The sequence below is a fragment of the Pomacea canaliculata genome, linkage group LG5 (assembly GCF_003073045.1).
Source record: "Pomacea canaliculata isolate SZHN2017 linkage group LG5, ASM307304v1, whole genome shotgun sequence".
Taxonomy (NCBI): domain Eukaryota; kingdom Metazoa; phylum Mollusca; class Gastropoda; order Architaenioglossa; family Ampullariidae; genus Pomacea; species Pomacea canaliculata.
This window is the reverse complement of record NC_037594.1, coordinates 9,749,861-9,770,701: the sequence shown is the minus strand read 5'-3', so window position 1 is coordinate 9,770,701 and position 20,841 is coordinate 9,749,861. Positions and strand designations below refer to the sequence as shown.

At 37.2% G+C, this 20,841-nt stretch overlaps 1 protein-coding gene across 6 annotated transcripts; it reads right to left on the bottom strand.

Moving 5' to 3' along the window:
- Positions 1–2: 2 nt before the first annotated feature.
- LOC112564565 (protein AF-10-like) lies at positions 3–19,229 on the bottom strand. Of its 6 annotated transcripts, none has more exons than XM_025239461.1 (17): positions 18,827–19,229; positions 18,117–18,196; positions 17,325–17,379; positions 17,015–17,124; positions 16,487–16,605; positions 15,722–15,815; positions 15,091–15,210; positions 13,083–13,831; positions 11,862–12,041; positions 9,617–9,699; positions 8,747–8,830; positions 5,477–5,564; positions 5,176–5,261; positions 4,651–4,841; positions 4,222–4,327; positions 3,835–3,932; positions 3–3,314 (listed from the first exon to the last, which is right to left on the bottom strand). In XM_025239461.1, exons 4-17 carry the CDS (start codon positions 17,060–17,062, stop codon positions 3,147–3,149), a joined length of 2,214 nt encoding a protein of 737 aa, XP_025095246.1. In that variant the 5' UTR covers positions 17,063–17,124; positions 17,325–17,379; positions 18,117–18,196; positions 18,827–19,229; the 3' UTR covers positions 3–3,146. The 6 variants fall into 6 exon arrangements, with proteins under 6 accessions (XP_025095246.1, XP_025095248.1, XP_025095242.1 ...); XM_025239463.1 differs by lacking the exon at positions 18,827–19,229 and adding an exon at positions 18,559–18,769; XM_025239457.1 differs by lacking the exon at positions 18,827–19,229 and adding an exon at positions 18,306–18,545.
- Positions 19,230–20,841: the final 1,612 nt, after the last annotated feature.

Sequence of the window (20,841 nt, the reverse complement as noted above, 5' to 3'; positions counted from 1 at the left end):
GATAATCTTCAAAAAATATTTATTTCATTCTGTTTTTGGATACACAAATTTGGTCATGTTTCCTATGTTTTTAGTATTGTTTATTTTAAAGAGGTTGGAAATTTCATGTGGGATGAACACAACATGCAGATTGCAAAATGAGCAGCATAAAAGGTGAAGGTCAAATTGGAGATCAAAATAACATGGAAATATTATTTGAATGACTTGGGTGCATCATGAGAGTGCTCAAAGCTTCCAATGTTACTCATACTATTTTTTTCTATCATGTCTGGCATCTCTAGGATTTAGGTCTGCAATATACAACTTTTAAAAACCATGCAACCTGTAGTTTAAAGAAACAATGTGCACCCTAGAGTCCTTGCCCTATTTATCGGATGCACTGAATACCTTTCAAAGTAAATCACCTTTCGATGTGAAGGTTTGTAAACATCTTCAATTTGTAAAGAAATGCAGGCATTAAATTAGGGCTCATTGCATCTGATTGAATACACTGTGTAATTAATATTATAGTGAGAACTCCCCCCCACCCAAGTGCAAATCCATGACCAAAAGCAGCTTGAGTTGTGTTTATCAATATGCACCAGATGTCCTCTTTTTGGAAGTTGCTGCAGGACAAGTGTTTTCCTCACTACTACATTTTTTTCAACTTGATTCCACTCTCAAATGACCATAATCTCCTGGGTAGCTATATCAATGTAAAAGTACTACTGTTTTGTTTGTGCCTCTTTATTACTGTTTGGAAGTTTATTTCCTTAAGTTATGAGCAAACAAATGGAAGAATTGAGCACCAAGGAAAAGCTTGCAAAAAGTTTGACAACAAAAATTGTTTTCTTACCATAAAAGATGCAAGCTATTGGAACAGCATACTTAAAGAGTACTATATGCTACAGACTTGTCTGCCCCATCGAACCATAAGGTCTTTACTTAAATCTAAGTGTGAATCATATGGCACTGCATTCAAGGTCATATGTCACTTCTCTGCATCTGAACATGCAGCTAAGAAAACAAATAATTACTCATTGTGTACTGTACAATAATATTATGCACACGCATGCACTCACGTATACATACATACATGATGCACACACACACACAAAAATCTATTAAAATTCAGCATATTAAATCTGAAAAGCTTTCATAACTGATCTGTCAACAATGAATACTGATTCAGCCAAAAAACTTATAACAAAGATATAACCAAGCCATCATCTACTTTACATGTAACATTTTCCCGCTGTGCATTTAAAGAGTTGCAGCAACATAGTTTAGTATTTTTAAGAAAAAAGGCTTCTTAAAACCAAAAATATCTTTATAACAAGTTTGCAAGATATCAAACCTCACCAAAACAGCAAAAGAAAAAGAATTTCCATGCACCAACATTCTTTCTGCTCTCCCAGAAACTATATTGTAGATTTGCAGATGCTTTTATCTCACAGATACCAAAAACATGTCTTTACACAACCTGCTGTTTTCAGCAATAAGTGTTGAGCATGCTAATCCCATACTTGGGGGAACAAACAGTCTTGCATCCCATACTTGTGGGAACAAACAGTCTTGCCAAAAAGGATCTTCAAGCAAATGCACTATTTGCTTTCAATCACTCTGGAACATGATCCATGAGAAACTTGGACCAAGAAAACAGCAAAGTATATGCTTAGAAAGCAAACCATGACAATAGTGCCTTGATCTATTACAGCGTCTTTCTCAAAGAACATCTATTGCATAAGATACCAAGCAGTAGTGCAGTTGATAGTAAGAGCTAGTGATTTTCAAATTCCCATGTGCAATAAATTTTTACTTTGAAATATGAATTTGTTTAGACATTTCACGTACCGGTGCAATAAAGAAGGAAACAACAAAATACAAGCTGCACTGTTAGCAGTTCTTGGTAACATTTTTGTTTAACCAACTGAAAGGTAATGGATCTGATCACACAGCTGTTTTAACACCTGTTAATATCTTATTTCTAACTTGATACAGGATTAACAGCCCCATCTTTCACACCTAATTAAATAGCAGTTGAAAAGAGATGAAAGGTAAAATGAATGCACTTTTTCATAACAGCTTGAATAAACTCAAGGAAACCACAGTCAAATTCAATTAACATATAAAAACATGACTTCATTCCTTTCAGTCTTGTATCAAGACTGCAAATCATAAACATTTAGCTCCTAAACTGCAATATAAAAATGAAATCTCGCAGAAACAAACAGAACTGGCTATAGAATAAAATCTAACTGTTGTAAGATCTCCTCCAAGACTGATATCAATTTCTGTGTGGAATGGAAGAAAGCAGCATTCCAAAATAACTTAAAAGTAATGGATTTGAACAATCAGAACACTCAACGGTTAAAATAATCTTTCAAAGGTTTTTAGGAAACTGGTCTCATATCTTCTCTAACTATATTAATTAAAAAATAGTTCATTTAAAAAACAATGAAGTGCCAGCTTATAAGAATATAGAAAATTGCAAGTGCAAGTCTTAAGGATAAACAACAAAATATGTAGGAATTACACACAGTCGCCATATTCATATGTTTAGGAAAACGACACAAGGCAACAACTGGTTTTAATTCTTGAGTGAAAATAATGAATGTTATATACAGAGCAACATTTGACTGACTTTGACTTTTGAGATCTATGGTGGTCATTTTTCAGGCCCCCACACTTTATGTAAACACTTTTATATCAAACGAAACAAAATTATTTGCCTATGAAAATGTCAAATGCTTCTCCTGCCCTTTATCGGCATACTTTTCGGAATATAGTAAATGTTAAAACTGAAACCAGAAGCTTTTAAGGGCTTCTAAACCTGGGTACAGCTGTTGTCGCTGGAGATGTGGGGGCACATTTACATTAAAAGAAACGTTTCACTTTGGTTGTCATTGAAAGCAACACACCTGTCTTCAGGTGCAAATGACCTTTGTGCTGTATGAATGTGTGACACGAACTGCAATCAATACAGCATTCTCCCTTGGCACACCTGAAGAAGCACAATCTACCCAAACCTGCCCTTTACTAAATCACCATCCTCACATTGCAGAGTCCACTCATCATGACATCAGCTTGGTGTTTCCTTGTTCAGTCGGCATCCAAAACTGGAAACACTGACTAGCTACACCTTGAACAACCTACCAACTGTACCATCAGGTCTTGTCTTTGTTCTTTGTCTCCAACACCTTATTAACCTGGGGCTGAGGGAGTGAGTGGATATGTTGCTGCTGAGGGTGGAATGAAGAGATGGTTATGAGGCTAGGGGTTGTAGATGTGGGCTGAACCACAGAGTATACAAGTTGTTGTTGACCAGAAGTTTCCTGGAACACACACAGCACGCACATTTTGTACTTTGACAATGATGCAGACTAGGGGCTACTTATATTATAAGCCCTGTGACAGCAGTCTCTTTATTCAGTTTAATCAGCATTTTGATGACCTGCACAATGATACCTGTGTCTATGCAGATTTATCTGGCTGCTAAGACATGCTAAGAGCAAGAAATCTGGATCATTGGCTGAAAGGGAAATAATCCTTAGAATTAACCAACTCAGTAATTACACCTTTTAAAGGCAACATACAAGAACATTTCTTACATTTTGTTCCCATGAAATTTTTTTTTTATTAATATCATTTTACACAAGCAACCTTATACATTCATAAGGTATGCCTTCTGTTAATTTAGGGCTATAAATTATTTACTATGTGTTTATCTTCTTGTCATGCAGCTGTTCTGTATCATTAACGCTGTGGTGGGTATATGTGGAGGAAGACACAAATATCTGCAGATGACAAACAGCATCCAGTAATTGTAAGCATCCGGCACGTTTGTTAACTTACATGAGATGGGTGCGTCCCTCCCATGGTGATGACTGAGGCAACCTGGTGTATATCATTTGTTCGCATGGCCAGTGATCCTGCAAGAGGGCTTACAGCCTCTGAAAGCCACGAATGACATGCCATAAGGTGTCATGCATTTCAACATACCTCTATGCATTCTATTGATCTAGACCTCATTTTGCAAAAAAACAAATACAACCACAACAAAGCTAGAGAAATAGATCATAAACCAAGGAGGTAAAAAATAATTTTAGAAAATCTTTATAAACTAGACAAAAATACCAACCCAACAAATGCCAAGGGTTGGAAATACTGAATGATGTTGAGCTAATCACAAAATGATGTAACGATCTGGTGAAACAGATTAGCAACAAAATAAGAACACACCAACAGAACTGGTGATCGGCTCAATGACTGGCATGTGTGGCAGAGAGACTGGCATGGTACTGGCTGCATGAGGTTTGTTTACAGTCCCTGCAGCATCCCGCTCCACCTAAAATTGATACAGCATTTTGGTCTGAAATTGGTACAGTATTTCAGTCTAAAGCAGCATGCATTTACCAGGCAATATAAATACTACAGGAAATGCAGGACTCAACCCTTCCTCAATGATGCTAATGAACATAAGACCAAACTTCTGTCCATCTCTTCAAATCCCTTAGCACACCATCATATTTGTTTTCAAACTTTATTCTCTGGCTGCCAGATCCTTTTATAAAAGAAACAAGAATGACAAAGATTTACATATTTTTAACTGGTAGGGTGCCTGGCAAGAAAGCAAATTATTGATAAGAGATCAAACTGTAACCAACCTACCTGTCCTTTATCAAGAGTTTCAGGACTACCTCCTTCAGACCTGTGTGGTAATGAAGATGTGGAAAATGGCAGTGCTAGCCGTGCATTGACAGCAAGAAGATGATCCCTTCTTGAAGTCAACACTTTGATCGACTCTTCAAGACGGGCATTTTCTGTCTTCAACTGGTTTAGGCACCTCAATAATGATGCAACTGCCATAAAAATGAGCAAGAATGACAATAGCAAACAGATAAAAAGTGGGCACTTAACCTTTCACATGATGTGTGATTTACCTATAAATACTTTTTAGCATTTTTAAGCATTGTTCAAACTTTGAGATAAATATTTTCAGTAAAAAATTCAAATTATAATATATAACACTTTGGAGAATAGAGGGAGAGAAAGTAATGGGAGAGCAAAAAGGAAGAAAGGTGAAGGAAGGTGAAGTAAATCTAGTAGAAAAAATGAGGTAAGGGCAGAACAAGATGGGTGAAAGATTAAGAAAAGTAATAAAGGCTGGACAGTGAGCACTGAGCTAGATTTTACTGTCAAAGTGTTGGCACTGATCCATCATGAACTGAGCTCCTTGCTCCCATTGCCGTTCAAGAAGCTGCTCCAAAGACGTTGGAAACCTGATGAAACATCATTACCAGTCTTTCCTTTATCTCTGAATGTATCATTTCTAATATTCTCTACTAATAAGTTCTTAAATAGCTCGTAATAGTGCCCATCCAGTCACTATCATACACAATATGTGCAACAATTTCAAAAGAAGTTGTATTTTATTATCTATATCTCTGCCACACAATCATCTAGGACAAGAAGGAGTAATTTATTAGTGGTTTACCCTAGTGAAGAGTCATCTTGTCTGTTGGTGTGCAAACTTGGGAAGACTTTTGGAGGTGCAAACACTGAGCCATTCACATTTTCTCCATCTATGTAGGCAGGAGGGAGAAAACAAAAATGCTGGTTCAAAATAAAGTTCTTTCATATCCACACTAAAAAGCCGACAAGTCAAAGTATTGTGTAGCAATATTCAAAAATAGTTAATCTTTTCAGACAGAAATTTTCTGCCCCCCTCACCCCTTCCCAAAAGCTCATGTTCCTTTAAAACTTTCACCTGAAGTTAAGCTTATATACCCCAATACCTGCAAGTGATGCGTTCAAAACTCTATGATGGTTATAGGAAACCTTAGATAATACTGAATGCTTTATATAAAGGCACCTAATAAGAACAGCAAGAATGCTCAAAGCAAAACGGAGGAAAGTTCTGCTGGCAGGTGCAGATACAAGGCCCAAGGAATAGGAGTCAAATGCTGGATTTCACCATGTTTTAGTCCATTTTTGTTTGGCACACTTTTAAACTTATGTACTTTTCATTTCTTTAATTTTTTATTAACTGCAGACACTTAAGGTGCAGGTGCACAGGCATGACTCTGTGTGTGTGCTTGCACACAAACACACATATATCTTATATAATACACACACAAAAAAGAATTATTCAAATATGCATGCATGCATAAGCAAGTAAAAAAATATAGTAAAAGCTATATTCAATATGATACAACAGGAAATAAAGCTTACAAAAATACTTATCTGCACACATTAAATCAAACATGATCACTATCATCACTTTCAAACCTAAACTAACGTTGAAATTAACTACCTCATGCATATAACAGCAAAATAACAGTACATAAAAATAAATAATCATCAGTCAGACAAAACAAATCTGTGCTATTATTTTTAAAAAAAGCCTTATGCAAAAGATATTTCAACATCATAACCAGAGAGCTTTTACAGAAAGATGCCCACAGCTGAAGCCAGGCTCACTGTGCTTTGCACTAAAAAAAAGTTAACATTTTTATAAAAGGAAGACAAATGCCCAATGAAGCAGCCAGCAAAAAGCAAAACTTACATGGGTAATGTCAACATATGCATGAATAAACATCAACCCAATGTCTCACAAGGACACTTAACCACACACACTAAGATTTTTCCAAACCTATCTCAAATTTAAGCTATGGTTATAGTTATGGTTCTATTAGGCTAGTAGCCTAATTAATTCATTTAGGGCAATGTTTATGGCTTTTTTTTTTTTTTTGCTTTTTATTGCTTTTCTGGGGGTACTATCCAGTTTGTATTCTTTGGGCTCAATGAACTTTATATAAAAAACTAGTCAAGAGGGACAAAATGTATTTTGAATCAAACAGCAAAGTAAACTTTAAGCTTATATGGGTAATGCCAACTCACACATACACAGACACACATCTACATGGTCCCACAGGTACACTAAAATAACTATGCACATGTATACAGAAAACAACACTAATAAAAACATTTTTCTACACAGTCTCCTATTGTACACTTAAATAACTGTCTACATACATGCACTACTGTCTATAGCTACTTTTTGGCTTTGTCAGTGGCATTAACTTCTGTCCCTAATACAAACATTCCTTGTCATTGTCACAGTAACCTTGACCACACAATGACACATACTCTTGCAGGGTAGGAGCTGGTGACTACTAAATGCATAAGTGTAGCAAGGTTAATGCAATGGAACCAGATAAGATACAATGGCACAGCAGCAGCAGGTGCTGTATGGTGACTAATCCTTATGGCCCCTTTCTTTGCACAGTGATGAAGCATTATTATCTCCCACTTTTCACAGTAAAAAAAAAAATCTTACTATTATGGGGTTAACTAAAGCATCCCAATATCCCAGCAAAATGCATAAACAAACATTAAAACAGAGAAACAAAACAACACACTGCACTCATGGTATTTAAAGGATAATACTGATGGGGTTCTGGACCAACAGGTAGTAACCATGATCAAATATTGACAAAATTCAATAACTAGAGCCAGTGTGTTGAAATTTTTGATAAGACTGATAATTTCTATTTACACACGCTACCAGCACTCTTGTCTGTGTGTCTGTTCTTTATCAGCTTGATTACTTTAACTCCTTGCTCACATGCTGCCTTGAATACCTCTTTCACAGACTCCAGAAAATACAATACTACTGCACGTCTGGTGCTTAGAGCCAAGAAAACGGATCGTGTCACTCCTTCCCTTTACTTTCTGCATTGGCTACCCATCCACTCTCACATTCAGTACAAACTGTCCAAACTGTTTTAATTTCTTTGCAGGCTTTTGCTCTATTTCTCTGAACTTCCCTTCCAACTACGCTCTTCATCTAATGGAACATATCCTATTCCTGTCATCAGAACAACATATGGTCACCGGAGTTTTGGTTACTGTGCAGCAAAACAATGGAACTCTCTCCCTTTCCATAACCACCATCTACCTACAACTGAATCCTTCAAATCTGCACTGAAAATGCACCTCTTCCTTGAGAATTACTCCTAACAACAGTCCCCACAATGCTAGTCCTTTTTCACCCTCCCCTTTTCTGCTTTTGCTACTTTCTTACTCGTCTTCCTCTGCAGAATAATGATATTCTCAGTCTTGTTACTTGGTGCCTTTTTGCGTCTTCTACTTGTCGTCAGTACTGTTGTCTATTCTTCCAGCCCTCACAAGCTGTCCAAGTCTCATTCCTGTTTTAAGCACTAAGAGCATTGCTCCGCAGGAGTGTGAGTATATACTATACAAATCTTGATATGCCATAAAACGGTGTGCTTTCAAGAGTACTAAGCTGCCATGACAGAGTCATTTTTCCATGTGTGGATCCCATAAAGCTGAATATAAACTTTTGACATGAATAACTCCAACCACTCCAATATGTCAAAGTTTCTGTGACTCCTTTGCTCATCTGTCTGTGCATTTCCTTTGGAACAACCTAACAAAGATTCAAAATGTTTTGTTCTGCAAAGGATCATTTTATCCTGAACTCAGCAATGTACTACATACTTCACTCCTGTCTTCTAAAAGTAAAGACCTACAATACTACATTTCAAGAGAAGTGAGACAATGAAAGAGAACTTACACTCTTACACAAGACTGAGAAAAACCAGACACTGTCAGCATGCTCCATCACTGACACAGTGACAACATAAATACAACATTCTGCTCAAGAATACCAGCGAAAAAGATGTCCATGAAAACAAAATACAAGATCTGGGTGGTTTTTTTTTTAATGTTTTGAACATACCATAGCAATAACTCGGAGAACAAGATGAGAATGGTGGAAGCACTTGAGACATGGGAATAGTCCCTGGAAAACTTACATCTGGTGCTGAAAGTTATGTATGACTCTAGTCAGGCAAAGTACACAAGAAATGGTATTTACTAGTTGTGTTACGAAAATAACTACTCTTTTTAAACAGGTTACAGAGGGCCCGGGGAGGATGGAACAGAGGAAAGCAGAAGAGAGATCAAGTGTGTAGGCGTACCCACACACACACTTATAATAAATTTAAAGTTAAATAGTACCCTAATGATGAAATCAATATTTTCAAAAATTAAATAAGGTTCTGGGAACACCTCTTAACACCCTAACCGTGTCCTACCTATAACACATAAAACGACCAGCACCATCTTTTTCTAGTAAGACTATTTGGAATCATTGCAGCCATTTCTTGCTTTACTTTCAGTGTTGTGAATGTATAAGTAAAATTTAACCAAGGACACATTTCTTCTACCAATGTTTGCTAAAACTCTTTCATTCATCCTCTTCATCCTCACCCTGTTCTCTTTTCAGCGATCATGTGTGCTTTGTCCTGACTTTTTTTAACCTTAATTATTAATTTTTGCATAGCTAGGTCTTTTTTAAAACCATTATACTGCAGCTGAAGCTGTCATTGTGAAATAGGGGCAGGGATAAATCAGATAATCTTTATCTTCTAATGATTACTTATGCGTAACAACAGTGACCAAATTCAAATTTTAAAGGTCTTATTTATAACCAAATGTCTTAATAATGATGTGTATCAATCTTATCTCACATACAGCAAGCTTCATCCTAGCCATATCAATTAAATAATGCTATGTTAGTTATGCAATTTTCAGCTTGGCAACTAACCGGATGGTGGAAGTCCTGACAGTTGCACAGGACTCTGAAAACAAGGGCTTCCACCAAACACACTGCTGGCATAGTTGTGGTGCCTGAAAGAAAACAACAGGGGATGCATACAATCACCTGTATGTAGAACACCAACAAAAAAAAGTAATTTCTTATATAAAGGTCTTTTAACAGCACAGTCAATAAAACTAAGAATTTCTGAATCTGCAGATATCATGACAAAACAAAAGAATTTATTTAGTTAAAGAAAGAAACAGTTAGTACATCTACATGCATGAACATGGATTTGGTGGGCACAAATTGATGTCAAACAGAAAAGAGAAAGGGGTGAAAGAAGACATGCTCAATGTGAAGGGGTTGGAGGATTTGTTTAACTCAATAAGGTCACCTTCCTTTTAAACATCTCTATTAATTACATTTCAGGTAGTTTTCACAAAAATCATACAAAAGTAAATATATGTCATAAAAATAAAATTTTAATTAGTGTTAAATATCACATTTAGCAAAAATTAAATGTTCTACCTTTAGGAAGTGATTTTTTTTTTTTTTAAAATAGAAAATTCACATATATCAGCATACCCCAAACTGCCCTTCCGATTCATATTTCTGAAGTGAAGATGCGGTGAAACTTCAGTATGCATGTAAAATCTTCCAGTTATTAATTCACACGAGTAAACTTTTTCATCCTAATGTGAATTAAAAAAATCAGGATCCATAGTAATTCTGCTGATTTTGCAGTCTAAACTGACAGAAAACAGAGGAAACATTGACCCATGTGGTCTGTCACATTTTGCTCACTTCACCGCAAAGGATTTAATCTTGAAAAAGACTGGACGTCTTGTCCTACAAACCAAGGGAAGTAACTTAAAGAAATGATTCATCTTTTAAAATGAGCTACTTTTTTGTTTCGGTACCATTAACAGTTTGCGAATTAAAAAAATTATAAAAGCACTTTACATGTGACTTCTAAAATAAGCCATTGTCTTCGGTTTGCCGGTGTGACTGCAATAAGTTAAAAAATCCAAAGAATGACAACTAAGCAAAAAAACAGGCTCCTGTCACCTTACGAACCAAACAGTGTTGATGAAGACATCACTTGGAGTCTTATAATGCATAGATATCAGTGGCCACCACCAAAAAGCTCATGTCTGTATTTACAGTGTCCAGGTTGTGACTATTTCCCCCCCCCCCCACAAGGTCCTGCCATGCATGCACTGACCATCTTCTTGTTATCGTCCTTTTATAAAAATGTAGTACTTTAAATAGAGTAACTGGTGACTGAACTGACTGAAGCTGCCATAGCCTAGTGGGTAGGGTGAACGTTTCTAATGCAAAGGCACACTCGATTTTTGTTTTTATTTTTATTGGATACTTTTTATTCTTTGGTATATTTGTTATAATGTATGGAAACTTAAAATGTTAACACCTCATACTACTAAGGTGTCCTGCTCCAAGTAAAATATCTAACTAAATTAAATCTTTAATTTTAAATTTAACAGTTAAAAGGCAGAGCACTCCCTTCGACACTGAAGCCTTAATGAAATTTCTCATTCTATTGTAATTGTCTATAAAATAAGCATTATTATCACAGGAAGGCTCGAAATTTCCACCCAATGACAGACTTAACCCAATAAAAGCATGCTCAGTGTGCTGGGAATTCAACAACAGGCTCAGACAAAATAACATTTAGGGAATATATATGCTTGGGGACACAACATCAAATTTTTTAGGAGCAACATAGCATTAATGATTTTTTTAAGCTGGTAAGTTAGTATATGCAAAAGTACCACAAAAAACACAACAGCTTATTATCTAAAACATGGCTTTCAGCCACAGCAAACAACGTGCCACAGTTTTTAATAGAAGTACTGCTAGTAGGCAGAGCTACTAACTAGTGAGCCCTTGATAAAATTACTTTTTTTGTTTGAACTATATACAAACTGTGAATTTGATGAGTTGGTTGTTCAACTGCAAGTTCAGTTATTATTTAGTGCCTAACACCAACAGTAAGGACCACTATATAAAAAAACAGTATGGCAAGAAAGTTTTGGGCTGTGTAATAAGCCTGCAATTTGAAAAGCCATTTAAATTACAGTTTGTCACATGAAGAAAATGCCTTGGTTATACAAGAGCAATGGCTGAAGGTTCTTGTAATGGTTGTGTGTTATGTGGCCTCTTCAATGGTAGCAAAAAAAAAAGGAATAAACTCTTAACGCAGCAGTCGGTGTCAGCGTGTCATTCTCACCCTAAGGCAGCCCCTGAAGAACTTGCACTGCTTGTCAGTGATTTGATGCCATCTCTCTTGCTTTTGTTGTCCATGACAACACCATTATTATGGCTGCCTGCTGTACCTCGCACACTTTTGTTCTTCACTTCAGCCTTGGATTTCTTCTGCTTCTTCTTTTCCTCTTTTTGTTCCTGAGATCTAGTCATCAGACATATGAGGATGGTGAGTTTTATGCCTGTCTGTTTTTAATTTTCTTGTTTATAAAAGACCAATAGGGTGCAAACGCTGACAGCATATACCCAAAAGATTCCACTACAAGAATTCTAACACTCAAATACGAGCAATGAATAAGAATATGCCACATAGTATCTCTGTTTTCTTTTGTTTTTTAATGCAAACTTCCCTTTATGGGTAACAATAGGAAAAGAGGTGGAAAGAAAACAACATTTAGATCATGCATACACTGCAACATAGCATTAACTCACTTTCTAACTCAACAGAAAGTTACATAAAGTATGTAACAATAAATACTAAACAGAGGCTGCATTTTCATAACAAATATTTAGTATCAGCAACAAAGAAGGGCTAGGCAGTTGGGTAGGAGTGTATAACTTTTTTCAAATAAACTGCAAGCTTCTAGAATTCATCTCTAGAATATAAATGAAGCTGACCATAGGTTTGAAAAATCAGAAGGATACATTTAGTTCTACAGACAAATCATAACACAAAGAGTTTCCATGTAATGTGCAGAAAGCAGAACAGTGGAACAATTTATACACTGCTAACAAAGTTCATGTCCTGAACTTGCTAACAGTCTTTCACTGTTACAGTACAATGCAAATGTCGCATGTTTAATATAAAGGCAGGCTTGAAAAAGCACTGCCATTCTGTTTCCAAATAAGAAAAAAAAAGTCACAATTTTAACTTTCAAGATTATATAATATACATAGAAAATCTGATACTAATTACTTGCAAGCATTGTTCTCAATGGAATACTATGTTAACCAGTCATGTGACCAAAGAGCATGCGAGCGCACACACACACACAGAGGGATTTAACTCTCAAGACTATGAATCTGGTGTTAATAATTATTTTACCGTTTGAGATCCTAAAGACATCACTATTTTCAAAACAATAAATATAAATAAAAATAAATTATATTTTTGAAAAAGGGCTTTTGAATAAAACGACACATTTATCAGAAACAAGCACACTAAACAGGACAATGTTCAACTTACTTTGATCGTTGTCGTTTAACAGTTGCTGTATCCAATTCTGGCACTAATGGGGGCTGTTGTAGGCTGCTAGTTGGTTGTGACTGCAGGTAGGTGGTAAGGTTCACGTTACTACTCCCTCCAACAGGAACAGCTGCACTCACATTTGATCCACCACTTCCTCCACCACTAACACTACTGCCTGAGGTACTCACATAGTTCTCAAATGATGCTGGAAAACTTGGAGCAGCAACACTGTTACCACTGCTGCTGCTGCCATTGCTGTTTCCACCACTGCTGGCAGTGCCCAAGCTAGGGTTGCACAGGGAAGCAAACAGATTCTCTGACATTGAGAAAGCAGGCTCTTGGTGCAGCCGACCTTCACTGCTGCTGTTGGAAGAAACGGAGCTTGGAGCAGCACTATCCACGCTGCTTACAGAGTTGCTGCTGTTGCCTGCCCCACTCAAGGCACTTGTTCCCCCACCTGCTACTGTCACACCCCCACCATTGGCTACACTCACAGAGGGAGACAAGTCAAGCTTAGACACAGGGTCTTGACCCAGGGCACTTTTCTTCACATCAGCCTCTGTGAAACCCGGAAACTGAGAGCTGGAAGCTTGAGGTGCATCTGGCAGTGTATTCAGAGCCACAGAAGAAGATAGAAAGAGAGGGCGTGGTTTGGAGGGATGGGAGGCAACTCGATTTGTAGCAGATGTACTATCCGAGCTAGTAGTCACTTTCCTTTCTGATGTTCTGTGACTGTCTCTGCCTGGCTGCAAACAAATATTCAAGTTCTTTTAATTTCTGAGCATCTTTTTCCTTTTATTTAAGTAATGAACCAAAAAGCACATATTTCCAAACTACTCGGATGTTATCTGTAGCAAACTGAGACTCGATTTTTGACTTGCGTTTCACCTTGACCCAACGGATAGCATCACGGACCTCTCTATGTACCAATCTTCTGTCGTGGGCAGAACCCGTGAAGAACACGTTTCTTTTTGTTACGCACTGCTTTTAGGCCCTTGGTCACCCAAGGTTTGTTGTTAGGATTAAACATAAACTGCTTTGATGGAATGGTGCAATCTACACTTTTTTAACTCCTAACTTTTACTCCTAACTCAGGGCTTCTGCTAAGGCTAAATTCTTTGGGGTACCAGGGACCCCTTCTTCAGATTTTTAAGGGGTCCCTGTTCTTCGCCCAAATTTGAATGGGACCCCATTGACAAAATTTAAGGGGTCCTCCGAACTTTTAATGCGTACTGTACGCAATTTTTTGCGTAAGCAGAAGCCCTGTAACTGTGTGTTAAATGTCTGTATATGTATGCCTGCCCTTGTGAGCGAAGACAAATTTCTGTCCTGGGTCTCCTGGACAGACAATAAAGTCTGTTTTGATTCCTCCTTTTTCACAACACCCTTCTAAAAGAAACGTTATAGTAATTATTAGAAAGTCATACAATACAATAGAACCATGACAAAACAATTTGGCCCTTAAATACCAATTTTCTGCTATAGGCTGGTTTGACAGGAGGGAGGTGAAAAGATCAGGCATTGCTGCTTCTGTCTGGTCCAGCAAGTACTCTCACCCTCCTACCCTAAGCTGAATAACTTTCTCTTGCTATAAAATAGAAGTTTTGCCTTTAAGCACCAAATTTTGTTCTTGCTCTTTGTGTTTTCTGTATTTGATTTTATTCTTCATTTAGTACGGTTGTTTATTCTTTTATAGTTCACATGTTATTTGTTTTCCTGTTCCTCGTATGCTGTCCATGTTTTGTTCTTGTTCTTAAGCGCTAAGAGCATGCTTTTTAGGAGTGTGAGTATGTGCTTTACAAATTTTGCATTTATTATTATTTTGTGGTCATGGTTTTATGTGTATGACAATGAAACTATTCTTTAACAATCTGAATGTGCCATGCAAGTCCTTCATACTTCGTTGTACCAGAGTAATAAATGGTTCCATTTCATTAAAGCCGAATTTATTTACATTATGATATTTAAGCAACATTTTCTTGAAGGAAAAATCATCCCACAGAACCTTTTTATCTTTTTCAGATTTTTGAGGGCCACACACTTTTTCTGGGGTAGTGTCAGGAGTTGCGTTGTCAGAGGGTATAGGCTTGAAAGCTGGTATGGTTTTGATGTTTGCGTCTTTTTTCTGCAAAAAGAATCAACCTGATGTCAACACATATACCTAATTCAAAGGCCCAGTGAGTAAATTTGATCATCGATTTGGCACATCTGATGTTTAAAATAAAACTAAAACTAGTTGTAAAGCCCCTATTAGCACTAAATGCATTTTACTGATGTGAACAGAATCCAACTTTATGCCTGCACACACTGCAAGAGGACATAATCTTGGATGCTCAGTTGAGGCTAGACAAACAAAAGTTTTAGTACAAAAATTCTAAATCAATCTAACACTTATTTTTTTTTTTACTTATAGATTACCTATAAACCAAGCTATCAATCCTGTCATAAAAGGAAATCATACTACACTACCAATGATGTTGTAACACAAGTTGTTGTGTTATAACACAAAGACAGCAAATGAAGCTAAAAATTGTCTCCCTTATCTATATTTTTACATGGCGGATGTCATGCTGTTGATATAAACTCCAGGACAAGATCATGTGCCTAAAGTAGAAGCTATATATACAATAACATACCAATTTCTTATAGTGATATGAACAGTAGCCACAGTATTTTACATTGTCTCCATAGTTCCCAGCTTCTTCACACAGCAAACCTTGGGCCTGTGCACTGGAACAAACAATAACAGTGGATTACAATATTTTATAAGACATCTAGAATTACAAGCTTTAAAAAAGTTTTGACCACCTTTAATGTTGCATTCATTCCCTTAACTAGTATCAGTCGTTTACGAAGGGAGTGGGGAGGGGACAAATAGATGCATGAGCTGACTGGCTGCATGGCTGTTGGGTTTCTCCTTCACACTAGTGAACCATTTCTTCTTCTAGCCACCGCATAAAATTAGGACTGAAAACATTTTCTGATTCAAAATCTCCAGATGACTGAACATTTAACAGTCTTTTTCAGTTAGTACATACTAAATATTTCTCATAAGGTAAATAAATGGGATCCAAAGAAAAAAAAATAAAGGTTTATACAAAAAGGGCTACCACACCAACTTGAGTCCTATCACCACAAGTCTTGCCAAAAATTAAGTTTTATATCAAAAACACATGTGGGATGATTCATAGGAATCTTAACACACAGAGAAGTGTTGTCCGTGCATAATGTTCGAGAGTTTTTTGCACTGAGAGTCAATGGGAAACCTCTGACTTGCCCTTTATGAAAGGCAGTGACTACATCTAGAAAATTCTAAATTACTGCCAGGAAACAACTGACTGAACAATGCTAAGAAAGGCGCTACAAAAAAACAAATTCCTGAAGTGATATTTAAACATTACCATGTCACATGAAAATAGTGTCGACAACCACTTCTGTTACACTGCATGCAAGCACCAGTTGTTGTCTTTGTCGTGTCGCGTTCATTCTCCTCACAGATGTAGCAAATCTTTGGAGAAAACTAAAACATTTAACTACAAACTACTGAAGGATATTCTTTTTAATCAAAACAAGCATACACCTATATTATTATGTGATATTGTATGCATAAATAATGATATAAAAAAAAAACAGAAAAACATTTTCAGATCATTTCACGAATTTCAAGACAAAAGAAATATGCTGGGCTTTAACTGATGATCTGAAAATCTTCAACAATTATAGCTGGAGACTTTGACAACCTCTTGCATTTTATGGATGTAGTTTGATATATCATCAAATAAACCCTACTAGAGAGTGAGAGTGTATGTTCATTTTCCATCACTTATACTACTGCTTGGAGTTGGAAGACATTTGGGTAGAAAATGAAAAAAGATGCACCTATTTATAGTCTCTCACATGTACACTCACACAGAGCCCATCTTTCTTACCTTGTTAAATCTGTCCTGAGGAACATTCTTCAAAACAATAGGTTCCATAGTTTGTACATTTGCAAACCATGCCTCTGGGATGTATAAAGCACAGACAACATGACACCAGCCTGAAGAAGTGAACAGGTAACTTTAATTAGAACAGAATATATGACTGACAATATTACTTTATAAAAAAGATGAATCCTGAAACTTAGCAAATAGAATATATAAAAGTACCAATATCCTTTTTTGACAGTTTATGATATGTATATTCTATGCACTCATATTTATCATGTTAACTACATTGTTTTAGCTGAAAGCTACATACCCCCAGAATCTGTTCGTTTAAGAGCTCCATCCTTTTGAGGACACAGTTCACATCGCTGCACAAACCAGTTATTACGTATATTAACAATCATAAATCTACGTGACTAAGAGATACTGAACTATAGGTATCATGACTAAGAGATGCTGAAAAATTGGTATCAAAATATTGTATACTTTATTTTAAAACACTGTGCCTATCATGTCAATAATTTGGGTGTGGTTTAAAAATAATGAAAACATGTTCTTCATCTTCTACTTAAAAAAGAAAGTCTACAAACCACTGAGAATAAAAGTTTTTAATATCATGCTCACTACCCATGATTTACAAGCTATTCTCATTGACCAAAAAAAAGGTTACTGCTGCTAGAAAAAAATATGTAAGTGTAGTCATCATAACATGATTTCTAACCTTGAATTAGTAATATTCACTGCAAACTGGAACTCGAAAGAGTTATTTCCTGAGTGCATTTTTGAAAGAGGAATTCTAAAGATTGAGGAACTACAGTTCAACGAACATTAAACACCTTGAGTTTTTAAAGTTTTTCAAACAGCTTTACAAGTCTTCGTTTATTTCCCTTGCCATTTCATGCTTGCAATCCAAAAAAAATTTTTTTTCAAAATACAGATTCTCATCAGCTTGTAATATTAAAAAGAAGTTCTCTTAATCTACAAAGACCAGTTCTTTCTACACTTACATGGTAACAAGTGCTCAGGAACGTGTGTAACTGCTGTGTAACCAACTCACGTGGAAATGTTTACATTTTGAACACTAAAACATGGCGGACACACTTACCACTCTAGCTGCCCTCTCTTGGGACTCGCATTTTCGACAATACCATGGTCCAGTGGGCACCTGAACTATGCCATAGCAAGCTGCAAAACAGAATAAACACAACGTGATGCTAATTTACTTAATCAGTCCATGTTTTAACAACAAATTGCACTTACTTTTGGTCATACTTCGAAGCTTAGAGTTGCTTACCCTGGTGAACAGCCACATTGCAACCATGTCCATCACAATACACTAAAGGGTTTTCTGCCCATCCTCGCTCATCGGAGCACACACAACATCCCCCAACCATTTCCTTCATTTTACCATCCAGTGACGCAGGGAAAAGGTTCAGCTTCACGTAGACCACGGAAGTTGAACATCATTCTCGCGAATTCATACAGCATTTCGCTCCATTTTCGTTTGCCTCATTTGTGAACGAGGTCACTGCGCATGCGTGACGTACCGTGAGTTGTCGGGCCTGCCAGCGCATCTGCATTCTTTTTGACCGCATCAGACAACTGCGCATTTATCGCGCAAGGCTGCCAACAAATGATGAATGCTAAAAAAATGTAGAATTACTAAAAACGTGATCGAATCTGATGTTAATGTTTAAAGTTATGCTGTAGGTAGATTTAAATGAAAAAAATCTCCCGACGCAAATGACTTGCGGTATGCACTAGTTGCCTCCCCTGCACCAAGAAGGGGCGGGCGGGCAAGGGTCAATGATTTACCTAAAGATATGTAAATCCGTGCCGCCGCTGATCAGATCAGGCTATGGACTGTCCGGATGCGGTCCTTGATGAGACTGACCAGTGATAATCAACACGAGCACACGTATATATTAGTAACGAAATAGTACCGTATAAGGAAGTGACACCCCGGCCACAGCTTCTTCATCCCTACTTAAACCAGCTCCCTTTGTGAAAACTGAGCACGAAGTGCACAAACTTATTCCGGCAACAAAGCTGCGGGTAAACAGCAGACCCTGATGGCGTGTCTGCTTCCACACTGAGGAACTGCGCCGACAAGCTGTCTTCCTTCTTCACTGATATTTTCAAAACATCCTTCTAGCTCTCTGTCATCCCGCGCAGTTTTAAATCATCAGTCATCGTCCCTGTCCCAAAAATAATCGTGATGAAGTCAATAAACTACTACAGACATCTGTAGCCTTGACATCTGGAGTGACGAAAGTTCCGGGTCTCTTATGCACCACCAGAGGCAAAGTGGACCATCTCCAATTTGTCTATCAGACCAATTGATCGGTAGACGATGTCGTCGTTCTAGCTCTTCATTTCATCTGCCAGCACATTGAATCCCCTGGTTCCCATACACGCCATCTCTTTATGGACTACATCTCCGCCTTCAACACATTCATCCCGAAGAAACTCTTTAATAAGCTCTCAGCTTTTGATCTATCCCAGTCAGTCTGCTTTTATATCGCTGACTTTCTTGTGTATCGACCCCAAAAAATAAGAGTCAAAGATGGCCTCTCCAACATCCTGGTGCTCATCACAGACGCACTGCAAGATTGCGTCCGCTCTCCCTTCCTATACTGTCTTTTCACCAATTAAAGTGTCTCGTCTTACGGACCCATTTGGATAGTAGGTTAGCAAATGATAGATTTCATTTAAAGACACGTTCAGTCTTATAAAATTTTAGAGAAAAGAAAGAAAGAGAGTCAAAGGCTATATCATGGCAAGGCAGCCAGCCCTGTTAAAAGATGCCACATGCAGATAAAGAAAAGCGTGCCCGAGACGAGATCTGAACCCAGGACAGCCAACCTTTACTGTAATGGTGACAGGAAGAGAAAGGAGAGAAAACGAAACTGGTCGTAAGCTTGATGAAACTCCTAGAATCAAATGGCATTCTGACAGTCAATGTAAGAAAAGGCTTTGCATGTCTTCTCTATCTCATAAATATGAGATGAGCAGATAAATGAAGTGAAACTCCAAAACTGCATTGAGTTTACATTCTAACCTTCCCTTAGGAAGGCTTGAGATTTTGCGATTGTTTAAAGACATTTAACATCAAGGTTGACGTGAAAAAGTGTTTCAAAATATATGTTTTAGTATTTATGTATTTCATACAGAAAATTTTGTTAAGCTCATGATCTTTTCTTTTTTTTTTTATTTCAAGCAAATTATTAAGGGGAATGGCCAGATTACAAGTGCGGGAAAATGAAACCTATTGGGGGAGGGCATTTCAGGGGGATTACTATCTCCCTTGGGAAAATAGGAAAACACATTTATGTCCTTTAATTGTGACTGCAGCTTCCGGGCCCTACGAACATCTGTATGATGAGAAGATGAGGGGTGTTGAAGAAAGTATTTCTAAGTCAAAGTAGTCACTTTAAAAGAAGTAATTATTGCTATTTGTAATTTTACATTTCGTGTGTGTGCCATCTTTTTATCGTGTGCTTATTTTCTCGGGCTTAATAAGATGTAACTGGTCACACACAAACAAAAAAAAATTATTCAGGACGCAGTCCTCGGAATTAGAGGCAGTAGTTCAAGTGAGTCAAACCGGGGGCAACAGAAACGCGAACCGAAGATAATGAGAAGACGATTTTAGCGCCTTAGGGCTTATAAGGGCATAGTTAGTAATATACACATGGGAGACCCGCTCCTCCACATTTCTACCATTTTTAAAGGAAAATGGTCCAACCGACTCGTGGGCTTAAAAAATGTCTCAAACAGTTTACACTTTTCAGCATATGATGCAAAAGATATTAAATTTGCCAATTCTA